Below are 27,264 nucleotides of genomic sequence, written 5' to 3'. Positions count from 1 at the left end.
CAAAATTGCCAGATACCATGTATGGGTATCGTGGTTAACCCCCAGGACCTGAACAGCTGTCAATTGTGGCAGACTGATGTGACTCACTTCCCATCCTTTGGAAAGACAAAGGAGAGAGCAACAACACAAACCCCCCCTTCCACCTTAAAGCTAACAAACTTTGCTTATATTCTCTATCAGAAGCCCTATCCTTGTCCAAAGATGAAATTTATCTGCATTGATGCAGCCCTCACTGCTGCCTGGATGCTCCTCACTGAGCCACATGCCTTCAGCTGGGTTGTCCCACAGCCTAGCCATAATGTTTGGGTTACCTTAGCAAAGACACTAAAACAAGATAACTTGTGCCTGTCCATGGGCAGCCTAGACAACCCACTTTCCATGTGTCTGGTAAGGATTGCCTTGGTATGAATGGCCTATCACCAACTCAGATCTCCTCTGCACCACAGGTAAGAGGCCCAATCCAGTAGACACTTGGGACGAGTGGACAAAGATTCTGACACATGCTCCAGAGGAACCCCAAGAACTAGATTTGCTGGGGTACTCCAAAGCAACGTGCTGTGTTTAAGTTTACTCTAGACAACCACGTCACCATTGGCCAGAAATTGACCAGGCAAAAAACACATACAGAAAAGACATATCACCAATTAACAAAGCCTATAATAATCTAAATTGGTGTAATTACACCAGTTGCATACTCTCTGTGTCCTCACTCCACCCTAAAGTGTTGCCCTGGGGAATGTTTCTTATCTGTGGTGACTGAGTATGGGCTGGGATCCCCTCATGTCTCCAGGGGTGTCCCTGTAGCCTTGGCAAACTTTCTACCCTCACTCCAAATAACACATTATTACATGATTGGAAAGAAAAGAGAATTGACACACCAAGAGACCCTATTCAGAATTTGATGAAAATTGCGACAGCAAAATTTAAAACTGAAACACAGGAAAGGGAGTTGCAGTTTCCCTGATTCTGCCTTGGGTAGCTGCAGCTAAAGCCCTTGGTGAGCTAAATCACCTGGGGTGTTGGCTTAGCAAGCAGGTCAATGCAGTATCTGCTGCCCTGAGAGATCTTTTAAGGGATGAGGAGACTACCAGACATGCATCCCTACAAAATCAAGCAGCAATTGACTTCCTACTACTTGCCCATGGACATGGCTTCCAGGACTTTAAGGGGGTGTGCTGCTTCAGCCTCTCTTTGTGCTCAAAATTTATCCACACCAACATCCAGAAACTGAAGGAACAAGCGAAGGGCATAAAAGTAGAAAACCCAGACTGTGTCAATGAACTTTTCAGACAATGGGGATCAACAGGATGGGTTTAATCTTTAGTTAAGGGAATTTTGTGGATTTTTGTTGTAATCCTTACTGTGTTACTTATGTTCTCCTGTCTTGTATGTTGCTTTAGGAGTCGTTAAGAAGGCCTTTTTACTAAATACATAAGGGGGAATTGTGGAGGCAGGTCAGCCTGCCAAGGCTTTCCCTTGGAGGAATGTGCCCTGGGGGAGCTGTGACAAGCTTATCCCAACCCTCTCCTGGAGAGATACCCCTTAGATGGGACCATCCTCTCTTCTCATGGTGAGGTATCCCACCATGCCTTGATGACTATATTGGTCCTTTGTAGCCCATTGGTTTTCCCCCCTGGTACAACCCTGGCCTTCCCCCATAAAAACCCCAGCTTCTGCCCCAGTTCAGCAGGGAGCTGCCATCCCGACACTCCTGTCTGTCTATCTCTGAGTTGGCCCGGGATAACCTTGAAAGCAGAGCTGAAATCACTGAGCTGAAATCACTTGCAATCACAGGCTGCCCTTTGCTGAGGTTACCTGGTGGCCAGGTATCACCAGAGACCTCCCTGTGAAGGCTGTCTCTTGTGGGACTGCTCTCTCTGGCAAAGTCATGGTGTCCTGGGTCAGATCAACGAACCCAGTCTGGCCAGCACAGTCTTTAGTCTCATTAACCCCATAGTTCATTGCAGTGAAATACCCTATTAATATATTATTTCCCACCCACCAGAACAATTTAGATCTTTGTATAGGAGTAGATAAGTAAGGAACATACAAACCCCAATGTGATTCAGTAAATTATAGTTTTAATGTTGACACAAGGAACTTGTGCAATGTTTCCCAGCAAGCAAACAATCAGGCTACCTGAAAAACAAGTCCTACTCTGAGGTCTCAAATATTCAATAAACAAGCCACTTTGTCAAAACACCCCTATATTTTATAGAAAGAACGAAGCAAGACTTGGACAGTGCAGACAAAGGGATTATCAATACAGTATATGGTATATGCATCTTCTTCTGATATGGTATTTTTTTCCCCTGGCGATCAGCATAGGAAAACAGTTGTATCAGCAGCTCATAGAACTGAAATATAAATCCTGCTGTTAAGCGTATCTGAGAAGGAAATTGATGGAGTCATGTCTCCTGTGGTTAGACAATGCGTGTCACATGGCAGTTGTCTGTTTCATCCAGAAAAAGTGTGCTGAAGACATCATTAAAAAAGGTAGGGTGGTATTGGCAGGCTCTGTCACAGTCAGGATTAAAGTTCACCTCCAGGATCTGAGGCTGCATAATTTTTTTTCCTGTCAAGGCAAACACAAACATTGCTGCTTAATACAAGCTGTACAGAGATCTTAAATCACTACTTGTCTTTAATCCAGAAATTATAAAAAAATACTGGGAAAAGCATCTTTTGTGACCCAAACTGCTGAGCCTGTAGGATGTTTTTGTTTCAGTGGGTTGGTTTTTACTGGAGGGACAGAAGTATGTTCTGCCATCATTATCCAGAGGACAATTATCCCACAGATTCTGCAACCACTGTGCTAATTCAGTGCCTCCTCTGGAATGAGAATTTGTGGCCAGTCAGTACAATCTTCCTGAATCAGCTGTTTTGCTTGTCAGTGTTAAACATCTTCAAGAAAACTCTGCTTCTCCTTTCACATTTCAATACAAACCTTGTTTTCTTAAACCTTCTAGGTATTTAGCAGTCCTTTTCTTTTAACTGCAGCCACCCCCATCTGCCACTTCATGCCACTCCTAAAGGAAGTCACGAAATTTAATTTTCTCTTAAAACTTCATCAGTTCTGGATGAAATCCGTTCTGTGCAGAGAAAACCAAAGGATTTTATTTCATATCTGGTGTTGAGATTGTTAAGTGAGGGAAAAACCTTCTGATGGATAAGCAAATCCTACTCTGCTTTGCACAGGAGCAATGAATCTCTTTGTCAACAGGCTGCCCACAGCTTTACAGCACTGACACTGGCACCACCCCTCATCTTCAAAAGGCCTGTGCAGCTCATGTTCTGCCAGGCATGTAATGAGAGGTTGGTTCTTTTACTACAGTAGTTTTCCTCAAGCTAGTAATGTTTGTGAGCTGCTTTGCTTCTCCCATTCAGGACACCTCTGGGACACGTGAAAGACCATCCAGTGTGGATGTAGCAAACCACATTCAACCTCTTGCTCCACCTCATCTAAGCAGTAAAGGTTCCATCTTATACCTCCTGTTTCTCAATCATTTCCCTCCATGACAGCAACTCAATCTTTATAGAATCAGTCCCTGCAGCAGTGGCCATGGGGCACTCACCTAACACACATCTGCAGGCAAACCTGGGCACAGGCAATCAACTTCTCCTGTGTCCCAGAGAACCCAGTACCAGAGGAAGAGAGTATGGTCAGCTCTGTTCAATACTCCCTGGCAGCTCTCTTTGTGTTGATGCCTCTGCTATTTTTTTACCTCTACAAAAAACACATGATTGGGTCAGGCACATTTACAGAACATTCTTGAACCTCCTAGTGAGATAAATTATTCAGTCTGTTTGGCAGATTTTGCTACCATTCCTCCACAGCTGCCTGGAAGAAAGGCTTCAGGAAGTCACCCATATGTGGTACTAACATGAAGCAGCCACACTCACATGTTCTTTCAGAGACTTGGCAACAGCTGAATGTCAGCCCTGAGGACATCAACAGCACTGGGGAATAGAGAATGTGGTCCCTTCCCTGCTGTAATAAGTCACTGTGCACTGAAGACACTACTCCAAGTCTGGAAGCCACAGACAGTTAGATGTCTCCAAGGTTTTCACAGAGAGTGACATGAAATTTCAGACATTTGTTTGGGGTTTTTGTGTGTGTGGTGGCTTGACTGGATTCTTTTGGTTCTCCCCCCCACCCCTCTGTTGTTTTGCTCTGTTTTTCTCCAAAGAGAGAACAACAGCAGCAAGGAAGCAAAGATGCAGCTGTTGGCAGTTGGCAGCTGCCCGATCACACCTGTTAAGAAGCATGGCAGATGCTATCCCCATAGGTTTGTAACTTCAGGTGTCAGTGGGAGGGACAGAGCACACAGTTCACACTACTTGAGAAACAGTACAAGTTAGAAGAAACAGACTTCTGAAAAGGTCCACAAGCATAAACAATTCAACACTCAATTAACGGAGCTTCTCACCATCTCTGCTGGTGTCCCACTTAAGCATCAAGTCAATGGCATATATTGCTCTTGATGATGGATAATCGCAGATGCCAAGAGGGGCAGGTTTAGACGAAGCAACTTGGAACAAATCAGCAAATGCCCTAAAAATACTTGCCTAATAACAGAAAAAAGCCTCTGAATGAGGAGTGAGGTTCCATAAAAGCAACACACATGTCTAATCACTTCATTCATGCAGTGTTTTAAAGGTTTGTATCAATTGTACTACATAACAGATGAAGATCTACACAGTATTGGCTTCCAAATGTGCATTTAGACCTAATGCCAACACAGAGAAAGAACTCAGCACCTGGCAATATCCATGGACTTTTCTGGGGAGGCAATGAATACTATGGAAATCCTGAAAATAGTGCATTTTATATTAGAATTAATTCCCTTCTCAGGCATTATGCCAAGTATTGTACTTATGTGTAGAGGAGGGGGGAAAAAGAAACCTAGGAGAGTTCTGTGAAGACCAGCAGCACAACTGTGAAGTTCTGGCTTTTCTTCCTGCCTATTCAGTTGTATTCTAGCTTTCTTTAGTTCTATTCTACAATGAAAAATCTTCTACCAATTAATACCCTGAAGAAGGGTGGGGGGGACATGGAGATTTTAAGAATGTACTTCATAGGTATTTTGAAAAACAGTCAGATATCCAATCTGAAAGTTAAATAAACCAGGAAGAATACACAGATGTGAGTTTTAGCATTGAATTTATGCTGCAGTGAACCATTCCCTCTTTTTTCTGTACACTGCACTTTGGGTAACCTCCAGGATGTATTTTGACATCTCTCTTTTCGCCCCTTGTAGCTTCTTCCAGACTATTTTAAACCCTGTCATATTCTGAGTATCATTAATTGGACACAATGGTCTAGTTAAAACAAATGTGAATTAATATATGGAAATCAAGTCACAGTTGGACAATTTATGCACTTTTGAATAAATATGCCCATATAAAGGCTCAGTTATCATTCACTCTGTTTCTTCTAGCTCCTAATAAATATGGAAGAATGAAAGAATTCCGTTTTGTGCATGTTTCTGAACCAGCTCTTCACGTTCAGCTTTTTCTTTCAAGCATGAATCATAGGAAAAATTAAAATCAATGACAAGGGCCTCATCTGCCCTCCTGCATGTTTTATGGAACTGTAGTATTTTGAGCTTCCTTTTTACAATCAAAGATGTCCTGGTATCAGAGAACCATCTGTGTTCTTGTGAAAAGTCATCTGTGCAAGGAGCAGGGACAGGGCTCTGGCAAGGCTGCTAACACAGAGAAGCTGAGGCAGCAGCAGGAAACTCTGCACTTTAGAGTAGGACTAGCTGTACTGCTAAGTCCAACATAAAGAATTACCATAGTGTGAACATGAAGTAAAATTCTCAAATGATAAAATACAATTTTCTAACAAGCAAGCATCTGAGGGCAAATTACACAAAATTCTGAAGTAAAGGTTAACATATGATCTCCTTTGTGAAACTTATACACATGAAGTATGTCTCCTGAGAGAAAAAAAAATCCTAACAACCCAAGACTTTTGGAAAAGCTGAGTAAAAAACCCCAAACAGATCACGAACATTTACATAAGAAAGATGAACTGCTGACTTACTTGTACCATTGTCCAAGGATATTCAGGATATTGTTTTTCAAACAGAGGAATAAAGTCTTCACAGTGCACCTAAAACAGTTTAGTAACATCAAAGGCTGTCTTGCTCGGGAATGACAAGAGAATGAACGTCAAATATATTTGCCATTCATACAAATGCACGTAGAGAACTAGGGAATTAAGACAGCTCTTGAATACCTTCCTTGTTCCAGGACTTCTTGTTATAAAAGATCAAACTAAGGCTTTGACAATGACAAGTGGTCATTTTATTATAATTCCGTTATTGTCTGTCTGTGTGTTTTATTCAGAATGTTTGTTTGTACTACCTTGGATAACCACAGATTATTAGGGGAAAGAGGGGAAAGAGTCTAGAAAAGTATTTCCTTAGGACTTCAACACCTGTTCAAATGGATGTAAAATAGACTATTTGCTAACAGCCACAGAGCAGGCACCAGAAGATTTTCTACCAACAGAAAGGTGAGGAAGTGTTTTGGGCTGTTTGCTTACCTGTTTCAATGTCACACCAGGAGCATAATTCATGACAGTGAAATGCTTCTCATAGTCATCCAGGTCATCAAGCGAAAATGCCCTAAGGAACAGAACAACTCCTCAATTTCTAAGGTATGCAATTCCAGCATGTGCACACTGCAGGGGGAGGGGGGCACCTGTTGGAAAAGCGCAGCCAGAACACATCGTAGCTGTAGAGCTGCAGGGGCCGGGCAGAGCGCAGCAGCACCACGTAGCGCACATCAAACTTCACTAGCCCTGTGTCCTCACGCTCAAACAGGACCGGGTCCTCGATGTATTTGCACACCACCTACAGCAAAGCACATGAAACACAGCTCAGGTGAGATGTGTTACTGCCCCTCCATGACTTAGGGAACCCCTGCCTGCATTTCAGCTTTTCCTCAGAAAATGTTACTTTTTGTCACACTCTAACTACAGGGTGTGGAAATAAGACCAAGATGTTCTCAATTTTAAAAAAGTACAGATTTCTAACTCTGGTGACCTTGTTCTTTTGCAACAATTGTGAAGCAATTCTGTGTGCATTTCTGCACCCCAGAAAACACACACAGTCCACACATCACCAACAAATGGCACTGAAGCGAGCTCCAGTGCTCAACACACTGTGATGTACAGGTGGATGTTGCAGGGACACTGTGAGGCACAGGTGGATGTTGCAGGCTCCCTGTAAAAAGCTCTGTGATTCATCTCTTATTGGCAAAGGTGGTTCTTTGTGCCACTAAGCAGAGCAGTAACAATCAACCAGGGGACAGAAGCAATAATGTTCCCAAATTAATGATGAATACTAACTACAGCCAATGTGTTTGTCTGAGCCTGAGGACTGGCTTTACAGCAGCACCATGCTGGAATATCCCTTATTGTCAGGGCAAGTTTTATTTTCTAAATAAGACAACATCAGGCTCTGAGTTCATCACTGCAACAACTGGAGTTGACCAATTTGCAACTGATTCTATTCTGAACTGTATGCTTATGGCCAGCATATGAATTCTGAAGAAAATTAATTTCCTTTGTATTTTCAGACATTCTTCGACAAAGCGGTTTTTTCAGCTCTGCCTTTTAAATCCTGTTCAAAGCCAGGCTCTCTCACCTTTGGGCTGCTTTCCCTGTGCCTGATGATACTGTTCAGGTTGTTGGTGATGTGCGTATCCAGGCTTCTGGCCAGGTTCCATGGTTTGCATATCCAGTGATTGTCTTCTCCTCTGGGAGAGAGAAATATCTCTAAGTATCTACCTCATTTATCTGTCTGAACATCCACTTGGCTTGATCCAGGCCTTCTCCTGGAAAAATACTTTATAAAGCTGTGGGCTACAGTGCAAGAATTAAGAGTTTTGCTGACAGCTGGGAGGAGTAGGCATTAGTAATAAGGGAGAGAAAAAACAATGTTACCCTTCACAATTTTTTTTTTCCAGTTAGGGCCTATCATGATCTCACTGTTTATCTCCTTCTACTGCAAAGACTCCATCAAAAAGGGAAAACAACCCATCAACAGGACAGCATCACCATGAACATGCACAAGTCATGGTGTGGAATTGTTCTGCCAGGAGCCTGAGAACATTCTGGTGGGGTATTGGGCAATTTTCCAAGTTGGTTCCCTACTGACACCTCCAAATCATTCACATTAAATGACACCAGAACTCATCTCTTTGGGAAGAAACTAGTGTCTCAAAAGTTCACACTACAGGAATGTAAAAACACACCACCATTGTCTCGCTTTCTAGCACACAGACACCTCCCAGGGCAAAATTCTTTGAGATATCCTTGAGAAAATCCAGCACTATGCTGGTCTTTCCATCTATTTTTCCAAGTCAGGACAGGATGATGCTTGATGTTCTTTCCTCAACCTATTAAAGCATCATAAAGTGAGCTGAAGATAGCAGTTAACTTCTGTTTTGTTAGTTTGAAAATTCCTGCCACTCCTTCCCATTCCCTACACACACACTGCATTCACTGTCAGTCTTTGATGTTGAAAAACAATTAAACCACACACACTAGGGACATGTGGCAGGTGTGCTCTCTCCTGGTCAATGCCAGTCCATAACAGACTATGTATAGCAAATAACAGCCAAATGAAACACCTGGCAGGAGTCACCATAATAAGCAAGCATCATCAAAGAAGCAACCTTTCAACCAGAATACTCCATGCCAGACAGAAGAGGTTATTCAGCAGTAGCCAATGATCTCTTTCTCTCTTACAAGAAGTATAATTGTAGTTTCCATTCACTTCAAGACAGCTGCAGTGGCAGCAGTGTGGATTTAGAACCCTAAAGCTCCACAACTGCTTCAGTCTAACACTGAAACAAAATTTTACTTTCACAACCTTACAGAACCCAAGTACTTTAAACATTTTCCACTCTGGCTTAAGTGCAAGAACAACTGCTACTGTCCCCTTGAAAAAAATAAAATTCCACACTTGTGAACACATTTTGAGGCTTTGTGTATCTGTTGAACACAAGAGGTAAGATCCTGACTAGGCAAAGAGCAAAGGACTTCAACTCTGTATTCAAATCACAGCAAAGTTTCTGGGTTTCAAACTGCACCGCTTAACTACTCTTACCTAAAATAAAAACCTAAAAGCCCCCACTTTTCAGGCAAAATTCACTTGAATGTAAATGCAGCAAGAGCTAACTCATGGTGGTGAAACAGCTGCAAAAACCAAACTGCGGGCTTCTGGTCTTTGAGGAAAGTGGGATCAAGACAGGACAAAACCTAAGGAAGAGGAAACACACGTCACCTTCTGTCACGTTGCTGGAAGTAGCTGATGAACTGAGGCAATTCTGTCTGGAGGTTAAAAGTCCGAGGCAACCACTTGGGCCCATCTGGTCCTCCAGCTCGTCTAGCAATGGATGCAAGGCAGTCTTTGACTGTCAGGAGGTTCTCACATGGGAACTGATTCACCATTACCTCAGGCCTCTCCTCACTTAGCTTCCTACAAAGTAAACAAGTGCTTGGTGAAGGGGGAAGGTTGTGGAGGCCTTTGGGAAAAGTTTTTATAGAAAAAAAAAAAAAGGAAAAAATATTATCAGTGGAATAATGAATCTTATAATTAATTAACCTATAATCTTTGAAGTGTGAGAAGTTGTAGAGGATGTCTGCTTCTCCCTCGTTGTCTGTGAATACAAAACGGGGATGCGTCAGGTTGTTGAGGACTTGCTGAATGTCAGTGAACACCCTAGGAGAAAGAAGCACATGAAGAAAAATGTCAGTTTAGCTTCTGAAACTGATAAACTCATGCTTGAATAGAAAAAGACTTTAAAGTTTGACCTTCTAGAAGAATTACGTTTTTCCTGTATACACTCTCTGTGACAATCTCTTCTTGACACAGAAACAATTTAAATTGGAGTGGGATAGATTAAAAAATTGTGAGAGATTACCTAAAAACTACCTATTTTGAGATAGAAATCTCAAAGGTAGTTTAGCTCTGACAGCTTCATAAAAAAAACTGTTTAGAAGACGATGATTAAACCCATGACAGAGAAGCCTGTAAGAAGTAACATGAATTCACTGTTTTACATTAGAAGTCCAAAAGGGAGAGTGGCCTTGTGAATACCTTCACTCCTGAAAGAGCTCTAAAAATCAATCTGCTGTCATCTACATGAAAGAAAGTCATAGGAAATCTTGTCAGCTTAATTCTGTAGCTTCAGAAGATTATTTTTACTTGTTCAGAACTTTAAATAACCCAAACATACGAAAGTAGGTATATGCTGAGAATATACAAAGCTTTGAGGCTTGATAAAACTTCCCTCTGAATCCCATTTAAAATCACCCAACCCAAACCTGACAGACATTTCAGAATGTAACTAAGAACGAGGCAAGTCGTTGCATATCTTAGGAAATTTCCCTCTCAAATAAAACTGGTGACTTGGATGCTAAAATAAGCAGATAGAAATAATGGTTGTTTTGATGACTTTAGAGATTAAAGTGAGGCCACTTAATTCAGAATTCAGCATGTTGACTCAAAAAGCAAGACTGTTTTTTTATATCATTCTCCTGGTAAAGGAACATTTAAACAGAATAAAAAAGCCCACTAATTTTTTCCATGAAAAACCACTGTATTCTTCCTCCTCTCCAGATCTGTTCTTATCAGCTGTGGAACTTTCCTCTCCTCCTTCCACAACTAAACAAGTGGAAGATATATTCCCCTGAGACACTTTTCTAAAAAGATGAATTGCAGAAATAGCCCAGTCACAGGAGAAAATAAATTCTTTAAAAAGCAAAGTATGTAAGACGCTTTACACAGCTCCATGTGTGAGCTATTACAATAGTTATACTCTTTATGCTGAACCCTATGAGAGAGACGATGTTACTGTGGATGAAGGGAATCAGCCTGTTGAAAGAAGCCACCAGTCTTTCCTCACTGCTGCAACAGAAAGAAATTAGTATTTCCACAGAGTCCCTCTGGCATTTCTTTCTGCAATTTGTGGCTTTTTGGCTTCTCCTTGTAAGTCTGCACACTAGGGGAAAGTGTAATACCAGATCTGCTGTACTGGATCCACTACAAATTCTGCCAAACCCACAAGCTCCCCTAACATCCACTGGTTTGGAGCAACTGTGAGTCCTTGCTGGAGCAAAAGGAAATCAAAGTGGTGACCTGAAGATAAAAGGCCAATTACACAATGCTGTAACAAAGTCCTGAAGCACTCAAAATCTGCACACAAATAGGCATGAAACACAAGAAATACTGAAATTGAAGTTGTTCAGAAAATCCCAAATTGGTTCCTTACAAACACACCCTACACGTTACCATCCTGCAAAGACCTAGTGCCAGAGCACTCAGGATTGTATTTGAAGACTTGCTTAAAATTCAGCACAAAAGAAATAGGGGAGCTCAATCTAGTTTTGTTAAGTGCAGGAACATCACTGTAATAAAATGAGGGAGATTAATATTAGAGAGGAAATAAGGCCATTTCATTTGTTCTAAGGTAATACACTGATAATACCGCAAAAAAGATACAGAGAGGTAAGAAATGCACCAAGTCTCATTCTGGCTTTGGCAGAGGGCAGAACATCTACACTGCAATGCTGCAGTATCAGCCAAGCTATTTTGGACCTTTTAGTCCACTATCAGTGACACACTGAACTAATGAAGCCAGCTAACCATTTTTTCCCCCTTGTCTCACCAAAGCCCAGGTGAAGGGCTATGAAGTCTGGGATAAAAGATGACATTCAGTGAAATTATACAAGTAAGATAAATATGTTTAGATATTAATTAATTTACTCAAAATATTTAAAGCTAAGAAGCAATTATGAGAATCAACTCCCACAGCACAGAGCTGACAAGACCAACCAAAACAAAAACTTGTCTCATAACAGCTCTTTGGACATTTTAAAACAGTAACTGATGTAGCTGAAGAAAAACATGAAAGAGAAGATCAGAAGAAATAGAGATGATCATACCCAACACAAACTGGAAAGACTTCCCTAATAAATCCATCTTTGAAGCATTTAGTTCTTTGATTTTTTTTTTCCATTCAGCAATCATCACAGCTGGATAGAACTAGGGCAGCCATTACTATGCTATAAGACCTAATTAAACCTATAATTTTGCTGTATCAAACTACTTGTACTCACTCCCCTGCTTTTCAGGATTCAGGTTAAACATTTATTTCATCTTCCATTCTCTGTCTTAGCTCTGCTTGGATACAAGATGACTTTGTTCCAAGTTCTAAACTTTGCTACCTTGTGCCTTGAATTTCTTTTCAATCCCCTAAAACAGCAGCAATCCAAAAAGCAGAGCACAAATATTATTAAGAGACTACAACCATCTATGCAGCTCCACGTGCTCCCACCTGTCTGCCCATGGTGACACCCCTAAAACCTTTAAAGGAGGCCAAAAGCACTGGAAGGCTGCAGCTCACACTCAGTTGTCTGCACTCTGAGATCCTGCTCTACTTGTGGAGGAACTTTAGTAGACAAAATTCAGAGCATGAGAGGAATCTTACAGCCTTCTGTCCAGATATGAAGAGGATAAAGGAAAAGAGAGGGAAACCCTTAGGAGTACATCGATTGAGTGTGGATTAAATTCCTTAGAAGAAAAGCAGGAAGAATTTGAAGTGTTTCCCCCTCCTTTCTTGCCTAATGTGAATGCCATTCATTTGAAATAGAAGATACAAACTAAAAAGATAAGCAGTGAAAAATCTATCAGTTTCCCAACATCCTCAGTATTGCTTTCTACCTCTATCAGAATGCATCTGCCTTTGACTCCTGTATCTGAGTACATCAGATGAAAAATATCAGCTTTTGCTTATCCTCACGGTCATGTAACCAAATGGAATCTTGACTGTCACCGGGCAAGTTAACAAATGCCTCTCCCCACACAGTGACACTGATTTCCAGTTCTTCTCAAGTAAAGCTGATCTAGGGAGTAACAAATCAATACAAGAAGCTGGTGTGTGAGTACACCTACCAAATATATTTTAGTGCAACTTTACTATTTTTTAGAAATTTTGTAAGTGACAATTTGTTCACTCTGAAGAATAAATCTAACAGGAGCAACTAGTAAGTCACAATCTTAGGCAAGTAGCTCCATATAAACACACCTTTAACTTGCCTCTGTTCTTCAAAGGTGGAAGAGGCTATTTAGCCTGAACACACTGCAATTACTGCACATAATCCTGGTAAGAAAACATTCTGTTTGTGGATACCTACTTGAAAACTTTGTCTTTGGCATAAACTGGTGGATTTATTGCTACAGGAAGTTTTTCCTTGTTTTCTGCTAAAATTGCCTAGAAAACAGAAAATCACAAAAAGTTAATTCTAGGCAGAATGAAAGACTTCATTGCATGTCTTATTGGTCTATTCTTTTTCGTGCAAGTGAATTTCAGCAAAGTTATATTTTGACAATTCTATTATGTTGTGTAATATGCTGTTCAGAAAAAAAATCTGTACAAGAACAGAGGCAGAAGGAAATCCTATCAATGAAAAGGAACAAGAAATAAGGCTTTGAGGCCAGGGCACATCAACACTGTTTAAAGACCCTGAGAAACTCTTGCCTCCTAAACATTAAAAAAAAATAAATCTCAAATCACAGCCAACCATATAAAATAGAAGACAAAGTTGCTATATTTCCAACAAAATGGAAGACCGATCATTTACTTGTGACGCTTTGTTACAGACAACTAAAGAACTTATAGGAGGTTGAAAGCCAGTTCTGCTCCTATGAAAACAAGCAAAATGTTTTTTGCAGTCTTCAGCAGTAACCATGCCTGCAAAGTCACTCTCCATCCTGTACAGCTCCCCTCTGACTGATAAAAGAAAATACACTCTTGGATCATTGCTGATGCCCTGCCAAAGGAAGCAGCTGTCAGAAATTCCAGGATAGAAGTGTTGATGCAAAGTACACCTCTTCCAAAAATGCAAAATCCCAACCAATCAATCTGCCTTAGGTTACAAGACAGCCTAGCTATTATGAGTGTACAACTTTATTTAACAGAAGCAGGTTAACTTCATTTCTAACTAGATATTGTTAATAACAAGCTGAATAGAGCATTTTCTGCCTCTCAGCCATCATAAAGAAACAGATAGCTGAGCTACAGATTCATCTTTAGAAGCTGTACTTTGAATGCCATTAGTAGCCAGTACAGCATCCTCATAGGTATCAAATTTCCTCATTTTTCTGAGGTGAATCTTGTGCAGATATTGTTCACGAAAAGGAAATTTCAAACATTAATTTCACATCCTTAAAATATCCCAAACCTTTATTAGAAAGGAAACAAACTGAATGAATACTTCATAAGAGTGCCATCAAATTAAAAATGTTCCTTCTCCAATATTTAATGGCTCTAAACAACATAGCCCATTAGCCAGTCTGAAAAACGTAGCTTTTCCTAAAATTGTAAAACAAAACTTTCTGTAATTCAACACTGAACAGCAATGCTACAATAACAAATCCAATCAATAAGCCTATTAGACAATGCATCAAATATCTAACTGGAAAATGGATGCCTCAATATGAAGTACCTTGTAGTGTGCTTATAAAAAAAAACTATGCCATGCAGAGCAATAAAATATTAGAACTCATTTATGTTGCTCCAGTATTTAAATACTTAGAAATCACATATAAATTTAAGACATTTCTTGTCTCATGGTGCTTTGAATTGTTTTTTTAGTTTAATGGCTGTCCTCTGAATCAGTCTTTAAGCTTAAAAAGAAGCAAAATCGGAATTCCTGCCATGCTTTTTTAGACACTGCCTCTTCTTAACAGAGATAAGATATGGAATTAACTTGTTAAAATCATACCTGGTAATGCTCATCTGGTGGTTCTGGAGTAAAACAGCTGACATCCAACACTTCAGTAGGCACCCAGGGTAACAAAACACACTTCCTGATCAGGCGATCCGTCTCCCCGTAAGTGTAATCACGAGTGACTTCATCTGCAGCAAAACCAGGAGAGCCTTTAGGAACTGCCTTTCATTCCCACTGAAAATCTTCAAATAACAGCTGTACAGTCAATACCAGCACAAATATTGTTATTTATATAAAAAATTAGAGATAATTAAAGAAACATGAATAAAAAGAGTATTATTTAGGATGCTTATCTTCTCCACATGATGGAGGCACAGGGTGGCCCCTGGTCAAGATTACAGGAATAAATCATTGGACTGGTGTTTCCCAACTTTCAGATCCTGACTTTCTGACTCAAAACTACAAACACAGACTTTAAGGATTTTTTTTTTAACCCTTCAGATGACTGAATTTGCAGTTTCACTTAGGCAGTGATGCAAGATTTAAGTTCTCTGTCAATAAAACAATAGCAATATTTTTTGACTGGTAAAATGTCTCTATCTTAAAACACAGAAATACCAGACAGAACTTTTATACTTGACAGTGTTATGAGAATATAGCTATTTTTGGTCTTGAAACATTTGTTCTACTGTGAAATGCTCAATGATTTTGTAACAACTGGCCCATTTTCTATTGCAAGCATTAAAGAAAACCCTCCTCAGACACACACTCACCACCAGTTTCAAGGTCTCTCAAAGGCCAGAGAACTGTGTAAGCAATTTGTTGAGGCATATAAAACAGAGGTGCTGCTGCAAAACTCGGCTGGTCTGAATGCTGAATGCGTGATCCGAATTCATCCATGATGTACCAGACAGGAACCTTCTCCTCTGCAGTCTGCATGAATAAACAGAGGGAGACATCTCACACACTGGACTGCAGGAAAAGCTCTGTGAGACAGGCACTGGCAGCACCCCTACACCACTTCTCAGATTCCTGCTTTAACCTCCTCTTTCTTGTGCTACTGCTATTGCCTACCAGACCTGCTTTCCCTGAACCAAACCAGCTGCTTAAGAGAGCTAAGCCAGCAGAAGGCTGCTTGGTAGGACTAGTTTTCATTCAGTTTCTCTCAGAATCAATTAGCTAAAAAGTATTTGAAGTTTGAGAGTGAAGGAGAGCAAAACTGCAGCCTGCACTAACAGTAGCTACGAGTGTTGAGGCTGCATCATCAAAGCGCTCCTTCCTGCAACACCCGTCGTGAAAAAATATCCTGAAACCTTAAATTGCTTGGTAGCACTACTTTGGTATTTTTATGGAGGCAGGAATGGAGCAGAGAGATTAGACTTGAGATATTTCCCAGAAAAGTGAACAGAAGATAAATTCAACCACACGTTGAATTAACTGTCTTCTGGAAAATCACTTTTCAAGTGGTAACACAGGTAATTCCATTTGACTCACAAGCTATTAATAATAAATTGAGTAACAAAGAGATAGCGTAGAAGGACAGAGATACTGTTCTGATTTTCCCTTTCATTTACGGAAAAAATCACAATGAATCTCCTCAGGGACTTTTCAGACCTGATTCTAGTGTGAGCTAAATTTGAGCTTAATTCATCAATTAAGATGACCAGTCCAGAGAACAATCTCAAGACCCTGAGCTAGTAGGGGCAGTCTGATCATGCTCTCACTGCTCAGGGTTAGCCTTGTCCATTCTGCATAGGGCTGAGGCTAAAGAATTCAACTTTCTCCTCTTTAATTTGAAAGACTCAAAAAGACCTTGGAGCTCTGCTGCAAACCCTACAACACGTTTTTCACCTGCACCCCAAGGGCTGTATTCCCTCAAAAATGGCACATGTGCATTTGAAAGTGTTTAAAGGCTCAAGAAATGCTGGTACAGTGCTGAAGGACTACAGAGAGCAGGGTGGCCAAATCTGGTGTAGTCCTACCCACACACCCTAAAAGTAGCATTTCCTTTTCTTCCAAATAGAAGGAATGCCTGTAAGGATCTTAGTTAATATTCATGTACTGGAGCATCTTCACCCCAAAATTTTTAGCAACCTGTAGAGTCTTACCCCTTGAGAGAGTTGGTAGGTCTGGTTGTATTTCCACATTTCCTGCACCACTTGCTCGATGCTGCCCTCGTCTGGGACCTCTCCGTGGAAGGGGATGCCCATGAGGTTGGCCATCCTGTGCAGCAGGCCAGGCACAATGCGCAGCTGCTGTCGGGCATGCTCCACACGGTACGTCCAGGCGTGGTCGATGAGGAACACGCTGCAGGAGAGTTTGGGTTTTACAGTGTTACACCCTGGCGTTCTCACACACATACAGCCACATGCTCTGAATAAAAGCTGCATTAGTGGGTGACTCCCTTCTGAGGGGAACAGAGGGCCCCATATGTTGACTGGACCTAGGGCACAGGGAGGTCTGCTGCCTCCCTGGGGCCTGGATACAGGATATCACTGAGGGACTTCTGGGCTGATTCAGCTGTCTGATTATTACCCACTGCTGATACATCAGGCTGGCAATGATGAAATCAAAAGGAGGAGTGTTAGGGCAATTAAAAAGGACTTTAGGGCACAAGTAGTCTTTTCCTCAGTCCATATGATGGCAGATACAAATGATGGAAGGAACAGGAGAGCCCCCATTATCAACCAGTGGCTCAAGGGTTGGTGTCATCAGCAGAATTTTGGGTTTTTTGATCATGGGGTAACTTTTATGGCACCTGGCCTGCTAAAACTGGATGGGCTCCATCTCTCTGTTAAGGGCAGAAGCATTTTAGCTCATGAACTGGCAGAACTTATTGAGAGGGCTTTAAACTAGGTTTGAAGGGGGAAGGGGATGCAGCTGGGCTCTCTGAAAGGAGGCCCAAGGATGGTAAGCCTGAGTTAGGGGTGAGATCAGCAGCTCAGCTGAGGGGCATGTATACTAATGAACACAGCATGGGTACTGAACAAGAAGAGCTGGAAGCCATGGTGCAAGAGCAAAGGATGTAGTCACCATCACAAAAATGTGGTGGCATGACTCACACAGCTGGAGCTCTGCACTGAATGGCTACAAGCTCTTCAGAAGAGACAGAAAAGGGAGGAGAGGTGGAGGGGTGGTCCTTTATATTAGGGAGGTTTTTGATGCCATGGGTATTGAAACTAATGACGATGAAGTTGAGTGCCTATGGATAAGAACTAAGGGAAAGGCCAACAAGGCTGACATCCTACTGGGAGTCTATCATCCATCCAACCAGGAATAAGAGGTGGACAACTTATTCTATAAGCAGTTGGAGAACGTCTCAGGATCACCAGCCCTTGCTCTTGTAGGCAACTTCAACCTGCCAAACATCTGCTGGGAACTTAACATAGTAGAAAAGAGGCAATCCAGGAAATTTTTGGAGTGCATGGAGGACAATTTTTTGTTGCAGCTGGTGGGTGAACCCACCAGGGGAGGGACTATGTTAGACCTGTTGTTTGCAAATAGAGATGGGCTGGTGGGCGACGTGGTGGTTGGACGCCGCTTGGGGCACAGTGATCATGAAATTATAAAATTCTTGATATTTAGTGAAATCAGGAGGAACAAAAATAAGACTTTTATACTGGACTTCTGGAGGGCAGACTTTGGCCTATTTAGGAGACTTAATCAGACAGTTCCTTGGGAAGCAGCCCTTGAAAACAAAGGAGTGCAGGAAAGGTGGACATGCTTCAAAAGAGAGATCTTGAGGGCACAGGAACAAACTATCCCTGTATGCTTAAAGACAAAGTAAACGTCCAGCCTGGATGGGAAAGGAGGTTTTGCAGGAACTTAGGAACAAAAAAAGGATGTACCATCTTTGGAAGGAGGGTCAGGTCTCTCACGAAATATTTAAGGGGGGCTGTTAGAGCATGTAGGAAATTAGAGAGGCCAAAGGTCAGTTTGAACATAAAATGGCAACTTCTGTAAAAGACAATAAAAAAAGTTTTTACAATATATTAATGGTAAAAGGAAGAGCAAGACGAACCTTTGTTCTTTATTGGATAAGGGAGGGAACTTAGTAACTGCAGATGAAGAGTAGGCAGAAGTGCTTAATGCCTTCTTTGCCTCAGTCTTCAGTGGGAAAGCAATTTTTTTTCAGGACAACTGTCCTCCTGGGTTGGTAGATGGTGGCAACGGGCAGAATGGTCCCCGTTATCCAGAAGGAGGCTGTCAAAGAACTGTTGAGCTGCCTGGATGTTCATAAATCTATGGGACCAGATAATCCATCCCAGGGTGATGAGGGAGCTGCCAGATGAGCTTGCGAAGCCACTCTTCATCATTTACCAACAGTTCTGGCTCACTGGTGAGTTTCCACATGACTGGAAGCTGGGCAATGTGACACCCATTCATAAAAGGGTGGGATGGGGGATCCTGGTAACTATAGGCCAGTCAGCCTGACCTCAGTACCAGGTAAGGTAATAGAGCAGCTTATACTGAGTGTCATCATGCAGCACTTAGGACGGCCAGGGGATCAGACCCAGCCAGCATAGCTTTAGGAGAGGTAGGTTGTGTTTGACCAACCTGGTCTCCTTGTAGAGACCTCTCAGACCAGGTGACTGCCTGGCGGATGCTAGAAAGGCTGTGGATGTTGCCTAGTTGGCCTGCAGCAAGGCCTCTGACACTATCTCCCACAGCATACTCCTGGAAAAACTGGCAGCCCTTGGCTTGGACAGGAGCACTCTTTGCTGGGTTAAGAACTGGCTGGATGGCTGGGCCCAGGGAGTGGTGGTGAATGGTGCTGCATCCAGCTGGCAGCCAGTCACCAGTGGTGTCCCTCAGGGGTCTGTGCCAGGGCCAGTCCTGTTCAGTATTTATACTGATGACATGGATGAGGGTATTCAGACTTTCACTAGTAAATTTGCAGATGACACTAAGCTGGGAGTGTGTGTTGATCTGCTGGCAGGTAGGATGGCTCTGCAGAGAGACCTGGAACATTCAGATGACTGAGCAAAGTCCAATGCGATGAAGTTTAATAAGTCCAAGTGCCGAGTCCTGCATTTTGGCCACAATAACTCACTGCAGTGCTACAGGCTGGGGACAGTGTGGCTGGACAGTGCCCAGGCAGAAAGGGACCTGGGGGTACTGGTGACAGCTGGATGACCATGAGCCAGCAGTGTGCCCTGGTGGCCAAGAAGGCCAATGGTATCCTGGCCTGGATCAGGAGTAGTGTGGCCAGCAGGAGCAGGGAGGTCATTCTTCCCCTGTACTCGGCACTGGTGAGGCTGCTCCATGAGTGCTGTGTCCAGTTCTGGCCTCTCAGTTCAGGAAGGATGTTGAGACGCTTGAGCGCGTCCAGAGGAGGGAATGAGGCTGATGAGGGACTGGGAACACAAACTCTGTGAGGAATGGCTGAGGGAGCTGGGATTTTTTAGCCTGGAGAAAAGGAGACTCAGAGGTGACCTTATCACTCTCTACAACTTCCCGAAAGGAGGTTGCAGTCAGGTGGGGGTGGGTCTCTTTCACCAGGCAGCAACTGACAGAACGAGAGGCCGCAGTCTTAAGATGTGCCAAGGAAAATTTAGGTTGGACATTAGGAAGAAGTTCTTCACAGAAAGAGTGATAAAATACTGGAGTGGTCTGCCTGGGGCGGTGGTGGAGTCACCATCCCTGGATGTGTTTAAAAAAAGACTGGATATGGCACTTGGTGCCATGGTTTAGTTGAGGTATGGCTTGGACTCGATGATCTTGAAGGTCTCTTCCAACCTAGTCATTCTGTGATTTCCCTGGAGACAGTGTGATAGCTAATCTGCTCTTAGTCACAAAGTCATTCCCAGAGCACACACTGCAGCATTGCAGGGTAGGAGCAACTCTCCAGCAGTAATTTACACTCTGATTTCGCTCTAGAAAGCTTATGGTGCATTAGTGAGCATTTCCATGAAAATGAGGAGCAAATAAAGAACAGGCACTCAGTTTGTGAACTTATTCCCTTTAAAAACCAACTACATAAATGGCTTCCCTTTTAATCACTATTAACTCTACTGCATCAACCTGATATTCTTGCCTGAAACAGAAAAAGTATTTTGAAAAATATACACCATTTTGAAAAATTACTTGAGGACCTTCTTAGCCATGAGGTCTGTGACATCTACTGTCATCTGTAAAGCCAGGTGGAGAAGTCTGATCATCAGAAGCCTGTATATGCTATTGAAAGAAAATAAGCGATAATTTTTGATTGTTTCTATTTGGTTTGTTTTCTTCTTTTTTTGGTAGGGGTGGGGTGTGTCATCAAGCTATTTTTAGAAAAAAATTGCATTGTTAAAAAAATTACAATCTAAACCAAAATAAAACCATACATATCTGGTGCAACTTCCCTTGACAAGTTTAACCCTTGTTTAGGCCACATGACTTTTAGAAGAAAACGACAGTTTTTCAAACAGAGGGGTTCCACATGTTTTGATTATATCATCTGACTGAACCAATACAGAGAAAAATCTGAATTCTACTTGCTAGCAAAATGCCCAAATCATACAAAAAACCCCCCACAACACCCATATTTCAGAAAGTTAAAAACATGTCAGCTGTCACATAGGGCAAGTATGGTTGAACAATTATTGTATCCCAGATTCCACACACATTAAACCTCACTTAATGTTAAAATTAGAGGCTCCAGAGAATGCTAAAGTCAAGCTCTTTGAAAATGTTAGCAAACAGGTGTGTTGGTGTTCTGCTCCCATATTCACACACCTGAATGTTGCAAGGAAGCCCAAGATTATCACAGGAGCTGGTTTTGAACTTGATAATTTAAGTGCATTCTCAGATTTAGAAAGGTGATTACTTAGGTTAAGGCAGGGATGTAAAGGCACATAACTATGATTCTTTGTTGATTTTATTCAACAGGCCTAATTTAAATGTTTAGATTTTGCATGTTTACCTAATATCTAAAAAGTATGAAAGGTCTCACAGGAGTTTTATAGAACTGAGCAGAATTGCATTTCGATCTTCTGCAGAGGCATCTCACTGCTTTTCATTAATGTACGACAAATACCCTCTTCTATGTTTGAAACCAGTAAGAACACAAGAAGCAGTACTATAATGTAAAGTTTTCTTACACAACTTTATTCTAGTTTTAGATGCCTCCTAGTCTTGTATTCATGACAGATAAGCTGATTTGTAAGCAAGAGAACAGTAATTTGATACATTCAATTCTACATGCATGCACATGACCACGCTCTTGAATTATACTTTAGCCACCTGAAGGATATGTAATAGCCCACAGAATATTACTGTGAGTACCTTCTTGGCATGAGATTTGTGGTGATTACAAGTAGTTAGTTGTTTTTTCCACAGGCACACAGTCTTGAAGATACAAAGGTTTGCTTTATTTCTGCAGAAATCATTTCAAGGTTGCCTTTTCCCTATTTTCTCCCTGAGTTTACTAAAACCAATTTTTAAGTATCTTCCTGCATGATTTAAAAAGGAATCACATTAAGATATTTGCACTCCCAGTACCCTTTGCTTCAAAGCATGCATCTTCCTTCAAATATGCAGCTATGTCTTAGAGTTGGAAAAGAGGATTTCTGAAGAGAATCAAACAAGTCTCAAAGTAAACTATCATCATTTTAGGGTTTCACACTACTCAAAGACTGAACACTATTTTCAAAATCACAACTCACCTATCAGGATTGGAGGCTTGAAGTCCATTCTCATTAGTTACAATAACTTTGAAACAAGGCCCATTTCCAGGATTTGGTTTCTTTTTAAACTGTTCTTCCATTTCTTCATCAACTTCTTCCTCCTCATCCACCTCTTCTACTTGCATTATTCCAAAGTAATCACCAGCATCAAATACCTGAGATGGGAAGTGCACAAAATATCACGCAACTGGATAAGGCAGTACCCTGACATGCACAATGCAACACCTGCAGACATTTCTTCCCTGTAATCTGATAAAAATTGGCATTTTTGACTTAAGATTTGAATGAACAACAGTATTTATTCTTTCACATTTTAACATAGCTGTTTGTTTGGGAAGTCTCTTTAGTTAATATTGGTAGGAAGCTTTGTTGGTTTCTTTGGCACCAACACGTCTACTGATGATTGTCTATCAGTTTAATGCCTCATTAAGAATTTTAGAGGCTGAAAACAGAATACCTTTGTTCAACCTTTGCTAAATTAAGTAATTTAAGATCTGCAAAACTGAGGCTCCACAACTGTACTAAAGTACCCTAAGGTCCCTGAAGAAAAAGAGCTTTTCCCAATTGAGTTCTGAACCAGCTAAGAAATCTCAGAAATCCCTCTCTTCTTTCCCTATGAAAGAAACTGTCAACGCTCATTCCCCTCCAGGTAAATTGGGAGATTCCTTATGCTGCTATATATGAAGATAAGTTTTATACACTTATCTCTACCAAGGTGCTGAAAGGGGTTTGTTTACATTCTTGCCTACTCTGGGTTCACTACATCTAGAATACATAGAAGTGAGGACAGTCAAGGCTCCCTTGCCAAACAGTGAGCTTGCCTTTCTGGCAGAACCAAGACCCTGCTGACAACTTTCATAGTTTCAAAATGAACATACGCTTTTAGGAAGACAAAAATAGGTAAAGCCTCAAAAGACAGCTGAAATTTTTCAGAGAGAATTATTTTGCTAGAATCACTCACACACTACCTAATAAACCAGGCATGGGCAGACAAATCCTTTGCCTCAATCTGACTAAAAAGTAGCAGGGAGGGAGAAAGGTCTAAAGTGTGAGCTCTAGAGTTACTGGTTCAATACTCCAAACCTGCAATGGTTCAACAAACAGCCTGCAATGCTACATTAAAAATGATTAAAAATCATTACTTCTGTAAATTGACAACTTCTTAGCTGTAAAATGCCAGTAGCAGCAGCAAGTTTTCATTTGTTCAGGTGAGTGTTTCCATAGGACAATTATTTTTGCTAAGTGTCAACAGGAGGGTGAGGAAATCAACTCCACATTTGTGAAGAAAGGACAGCTAGAAAAAGCAGACAGCTGCTCAAAGATGGAGGAAGTCAGCAGGGGAACAACAGCTACTTCTCATCTTAAGCCACAGTTCATAAAGCAGATACAAGTGGAGAAGTATCTGAAATTCCCTTCTGAGGAACAGGGGATGATATTTTCCTCTGGAATGGTGGAAGGCAAGGGGAGGGGGCCATGGTGGATAAAAAAATCATAGAATGTCTTTGGTTAGAAGTGACCTTAAAAGATCATCTCGGTTCCATCCCTCCTGCCATGGTCAGGGATGCCTTCCAGGTGCTAACAATAGCTAACAGCTATTAGCTGTTATTAGCTAACAGCTTCTTAGCACACAGCTTCTTACCTAAATGCTAAGGGGATGCTACCAGTATGTTGGCTAATACATACATACGCATTTTTTTAGGGTAAAGAAAATTACTCTGCAAACAAACTTACAGGAGATTAAAACACACCTATTTAAAAAAAATAAAAATCAGAAACTTAGTTTCTTTCACTTCAGCAGGTATCAAAATAGCAGTTCCACCTTACTTCTAGTTTTCCAGCTGCTAGAAGAGGACAATATTACTCAGTATTAAGCAGTATCATAACTTCTTGTTGTTCTAATAGTAGCCTCTAATGATTTTTTAAGTCTGCACAGTTGCCTTGAAAATTTGTAGTCATTGAAATTCACGTAGCTGCAGGCAGATCCCAGCAAAAGAAGAGCCCCTCCCTGTGCTCACAATTAATTTTTGTCAGGTTGGCTCCCAGCTGGGTAAGCTCCCTGGACTGGCTCAGGGCACATATGCTAACTCCAGCCCATGGCAGCCAGCAAATGCAGTGTGCCAGGAAACATGTTCCACTCTTCCCTGAAGTGACACTTGACTGCGCCTGCTGCTGGATCAAGGGCCATCCTCAACAACCTCATTAGCCAGCAAAGAAGTGACAGACAAGTGACTGGGAGCCATTAGAAAATGAGAAGTGCAAGTGTGATGCAGGGGAGCCACTTGACATGTGCCGCAGTGTGGCACTATGTGTGTTTTCCACACTTAGCTTTTGTCTTAAAGAGTTTGTGAGAGGGATACAAGGTGAACCAGCGGCTGACTCAGACGCAGCCTTTGCTCACGACAGGCTCCATCCGTTTACCAAACACCCACAATGAATACCAAGTTCTTCCACAACACGAAAGGGAAGCTGTTGGGTTTATATTTTATTTTTTTAAATTAAATATAATCTCAAGACTTCAAAAAATGAAGGGATTCCAAACGCCCTAAGGCAAAGTTTTGGTCTCTCCTTCTGACAAATCACCAGATGCATGAGGCTGCAGCAGTTGTATTTAGCAAAAAATCTCCTCTTTTAATACCTTTACAGAATTATGCTTAACACAAAATTTATCCCAGAGAATTTATAAACTTATAAAAGTGAATTATGTGTATTCCTCATCCAAAGCAAATCATGCTTGTTGCAGCAGCAGCTCAAGACCACCTTAATCAGGCTTTTTGTGGTTTTGTTGTTCTTTAAACTCATAATTGATAATACAAGCAGTTCAGTAGTTCACTGATGGATTTGGCAGAAGCACCTCGTTGTCAGTGTGGATACACAGATAGTTTTGTGTCTCCCCTCTTCCTCCCTCCCTTTGAGCCAGGCTGTAACACTGAACCTATTAACTCAGCAGAACCATTAAGGGAATCTTAAGTAAGCTCCTTAAGCAAAAACCAGCTGGATAAGATCACACCACCAATCTGAGAAGTAATCTTCGGCTTGAAGCAGGACAGGGAGAGCTCACATTAAGTATTCCATCAGAGCAACCAATAACCTCTAGACAGCAAAAGGGTACCAACACATTTCAGCAGCACTACTTCTTGCAAGCAAAACATGTTTGGGCAAAATCCCTCCCTCTCCATGTTCAGGTGCAGTTCCAAAGTAACCAACTGCAGCAAATGAGAATTTGATACCAAAGCAGGCACATGTCATGACAATTACACGCAGGCATCTCCAGAAAATTCTTTTAAGGCACACTGCAAACTGCTTTGAAGGCCACAGGTAACCTCTGAGCAACAGGCTGCCCTCCACTGCTCTAAAAAATAAAGCCTAGGAGTATCATGATGCTGCATTCCTTCTAAGTTTTTTCTTATTTTTTTCTAAATTAATTAACAGCCTCCATTTCTAACTGGGAAGAAACTCTAAGCAGTCTTTTGCCAGCAACATCTGAGGGCTAAAAAATCTTCCTGCAATACAGAGAAGCCTGCAAAATAACTTAGCGTATGGCTGGAATAGAAAAAAAATATTATTAATAAAATTAGATGCAGGCATTAATACTATATATACAGTTTATCCACTAGCATAAGAAACAACCACTACACTAGAAATAAAATTTTAGCACTTATAGTGAATGATTACACATGCATGTATTTTATTTTTCAAATTTCTGCCAGAGACACAAAAAAATTTGCTCTCAACAGAAACTTGAATGCTTCTGTTGAGAGGAAGCATTGAGAAGCATTCTGTTGAGAAGAAGAATGCCAAATGCAAAATCAATAAATAAAGGCAGGTTTACCAATCTAGCAGTTATACCATGTTTTGAATGAGCAATCCAATTACACAATGCTGTCAAAAAGAAACCAGCAGATCCCAAGGTAAATTAAAAAAAGAAACCCAAACCCTCCACTTCTCACAGGCTTTGGTGTACACAGTGGAGGGAGGGTGCATTCACTCTCTATGTTGAAACATGTGTGAGAGTGTTGGAAAACAGCTGTTGGGGCTGGGTTCTAGAGGTATTAATGCAAGAGATATTTTATCTGTATTACCGATGCAAATTTTTCACGTTCTATGCTAGATAGTTTTAATCTTTGCAGCAGGTTAGGACAATTGAAAAATTCCTATATTTTACATATATAACAAGGAAACTCATCCTACACTCTGTGTTTTACTGGGGTTTTGTACCCTGAGTTATACTTTATTACCTAGATTCCCAAAACCATTTCACCTCTTCCCCTCACCTCCTTTTCTTTCTTTACTGCTGCTCCTCCAGCCTGGACCATCCTGAGTGGTCCAGTTCTAAGCAAGGTCCTGTAGCTTTGTCTCTACCTCCTCAAGAGGTTATCCCAGTCCACAGCACTCCTCACAGTAACTTTTCCTGGACATCCCAATCTTCTCAATATCCTTTTGTCCTTCTTCTGGACAAAAAACAGAAGCTGCAGGAGTAGAGACAAGCAATCTCAGCAGCTTGCTTCATCTTCCAAAGCTCACTGAAATAATTAAGTCTCTTTCCATACACACTAGGAGACCTACTATGGAACAGCATGCTCAGCCACCACTGTAAGTAAAATGAAGCAGCAGGAGCAACCTGCTGCCTTAGGGCACGTGCTTTCTTCCTTCTGCCTTTCATCATCCCAGACTCTGTAAAAACATCACCACCACGGGTCTCTTCTCAGTCTACTGTCTTACCTTCTCAATGTGACATTCTCCCAGCAAAGCAGGTAACAAGCAAGTATTTCAGCCACAGGTCACTGTTGATGTATTTTATATATTAGTAAAGGCCTGTCTGCACAAACCAGCCTTTGAAAT

The 27,264-nt window shown here is 41.4% G+C and overlaps 1 protein-coding gene across 3 annotated transcripts in view; it reads right to left on the bottom strand.

Moving 5' to 3' along the window:
- Nucleotides 1–2,061: 2,061 nt before the first annotated feature.
- Nucleotides 2,062–27,264, bottom strand: part of LOC131573134 (tubulin--tyrosine ligase-like protein 12) — a 32,503-nt gene continuing 7,300 nt past the window's right edge. The window contains exons 1-14 of one of the 3 annotated variants that reach the window (XM_058826768.1): nt 27,145–27,212; nt 22,405–22,580; nt 16,864–17,062; nt 15,529–15,688; nt 14,810–14,943; nt 13,220–13,296; nt 9,627–9,743; nt 9,306–9,500; nt 7,662–7,773; nt 6,715–6,866; nt 6,557–6,638; nt 6,053–6,121; nt 4,431–4,569; nt 2,062–2,575 (exon numbers count right to left, since the gene is read on the bottom strand). In XM_058826768.1, coding sequence (XP_058682751.1) covers nt 2,424–2,575; nt 4,431–4,569; nt 6,053–6,121; nt 6,557–6,638; nt 6,715–6,866; nt 7,662–7,773; nt 9,306–9,500; nt 9,627–9,743; nt 13,220–13,296; nt 14,810–14,943; nt 15,529–15,688; nt 16,864–17,062; nt 22,405–22,550 — 1,734 coding nt within the window. In that variant the 5' untranslated portion in view covers nt 22,551–22,580; nt 27,145–27,212 and the 3' untranslated portion in view covers nt 2,062–2,423. Of the gene's footprint in view, nt 2,576–4,430; nt 4,570–6,052; nt 6,122–6,556; nt 6,639–6,714; nt 6,867–7,661; nt 7,774–9,305; nt 9,501–9,626; nt 9,744–13,219; nt 13,297–14,809; nt 14,944–15,528; nt 15,689–16,863; nt 17,063–22,404; nt 22,581–26,696; nt 26,887–27,144; nt 27,213–27,264 lie in introns of those variants that run through there. The other 2 variants (XM_058826767.1, XM_058826766.1) reach the window with 2 other exon arrangements.

This window comes from Poecile atricapillus, chromosome Z, assembly GCF_030490865.1.
Source record: "Poecile atricapillus isolate bPoeAtr1 chromosome Z, bPoeAtr1.hap1, whole genome shotgun sequence".
Taxonomy (NCBI): Eukaryota; Metazoa; Chordata; class Aves; order Passeriformes; family Paridae; genus Poecile; species Poecile atricapillus.
This window is presented reverse-complemented; position numbering and strand designations above follow the sequence as displayed.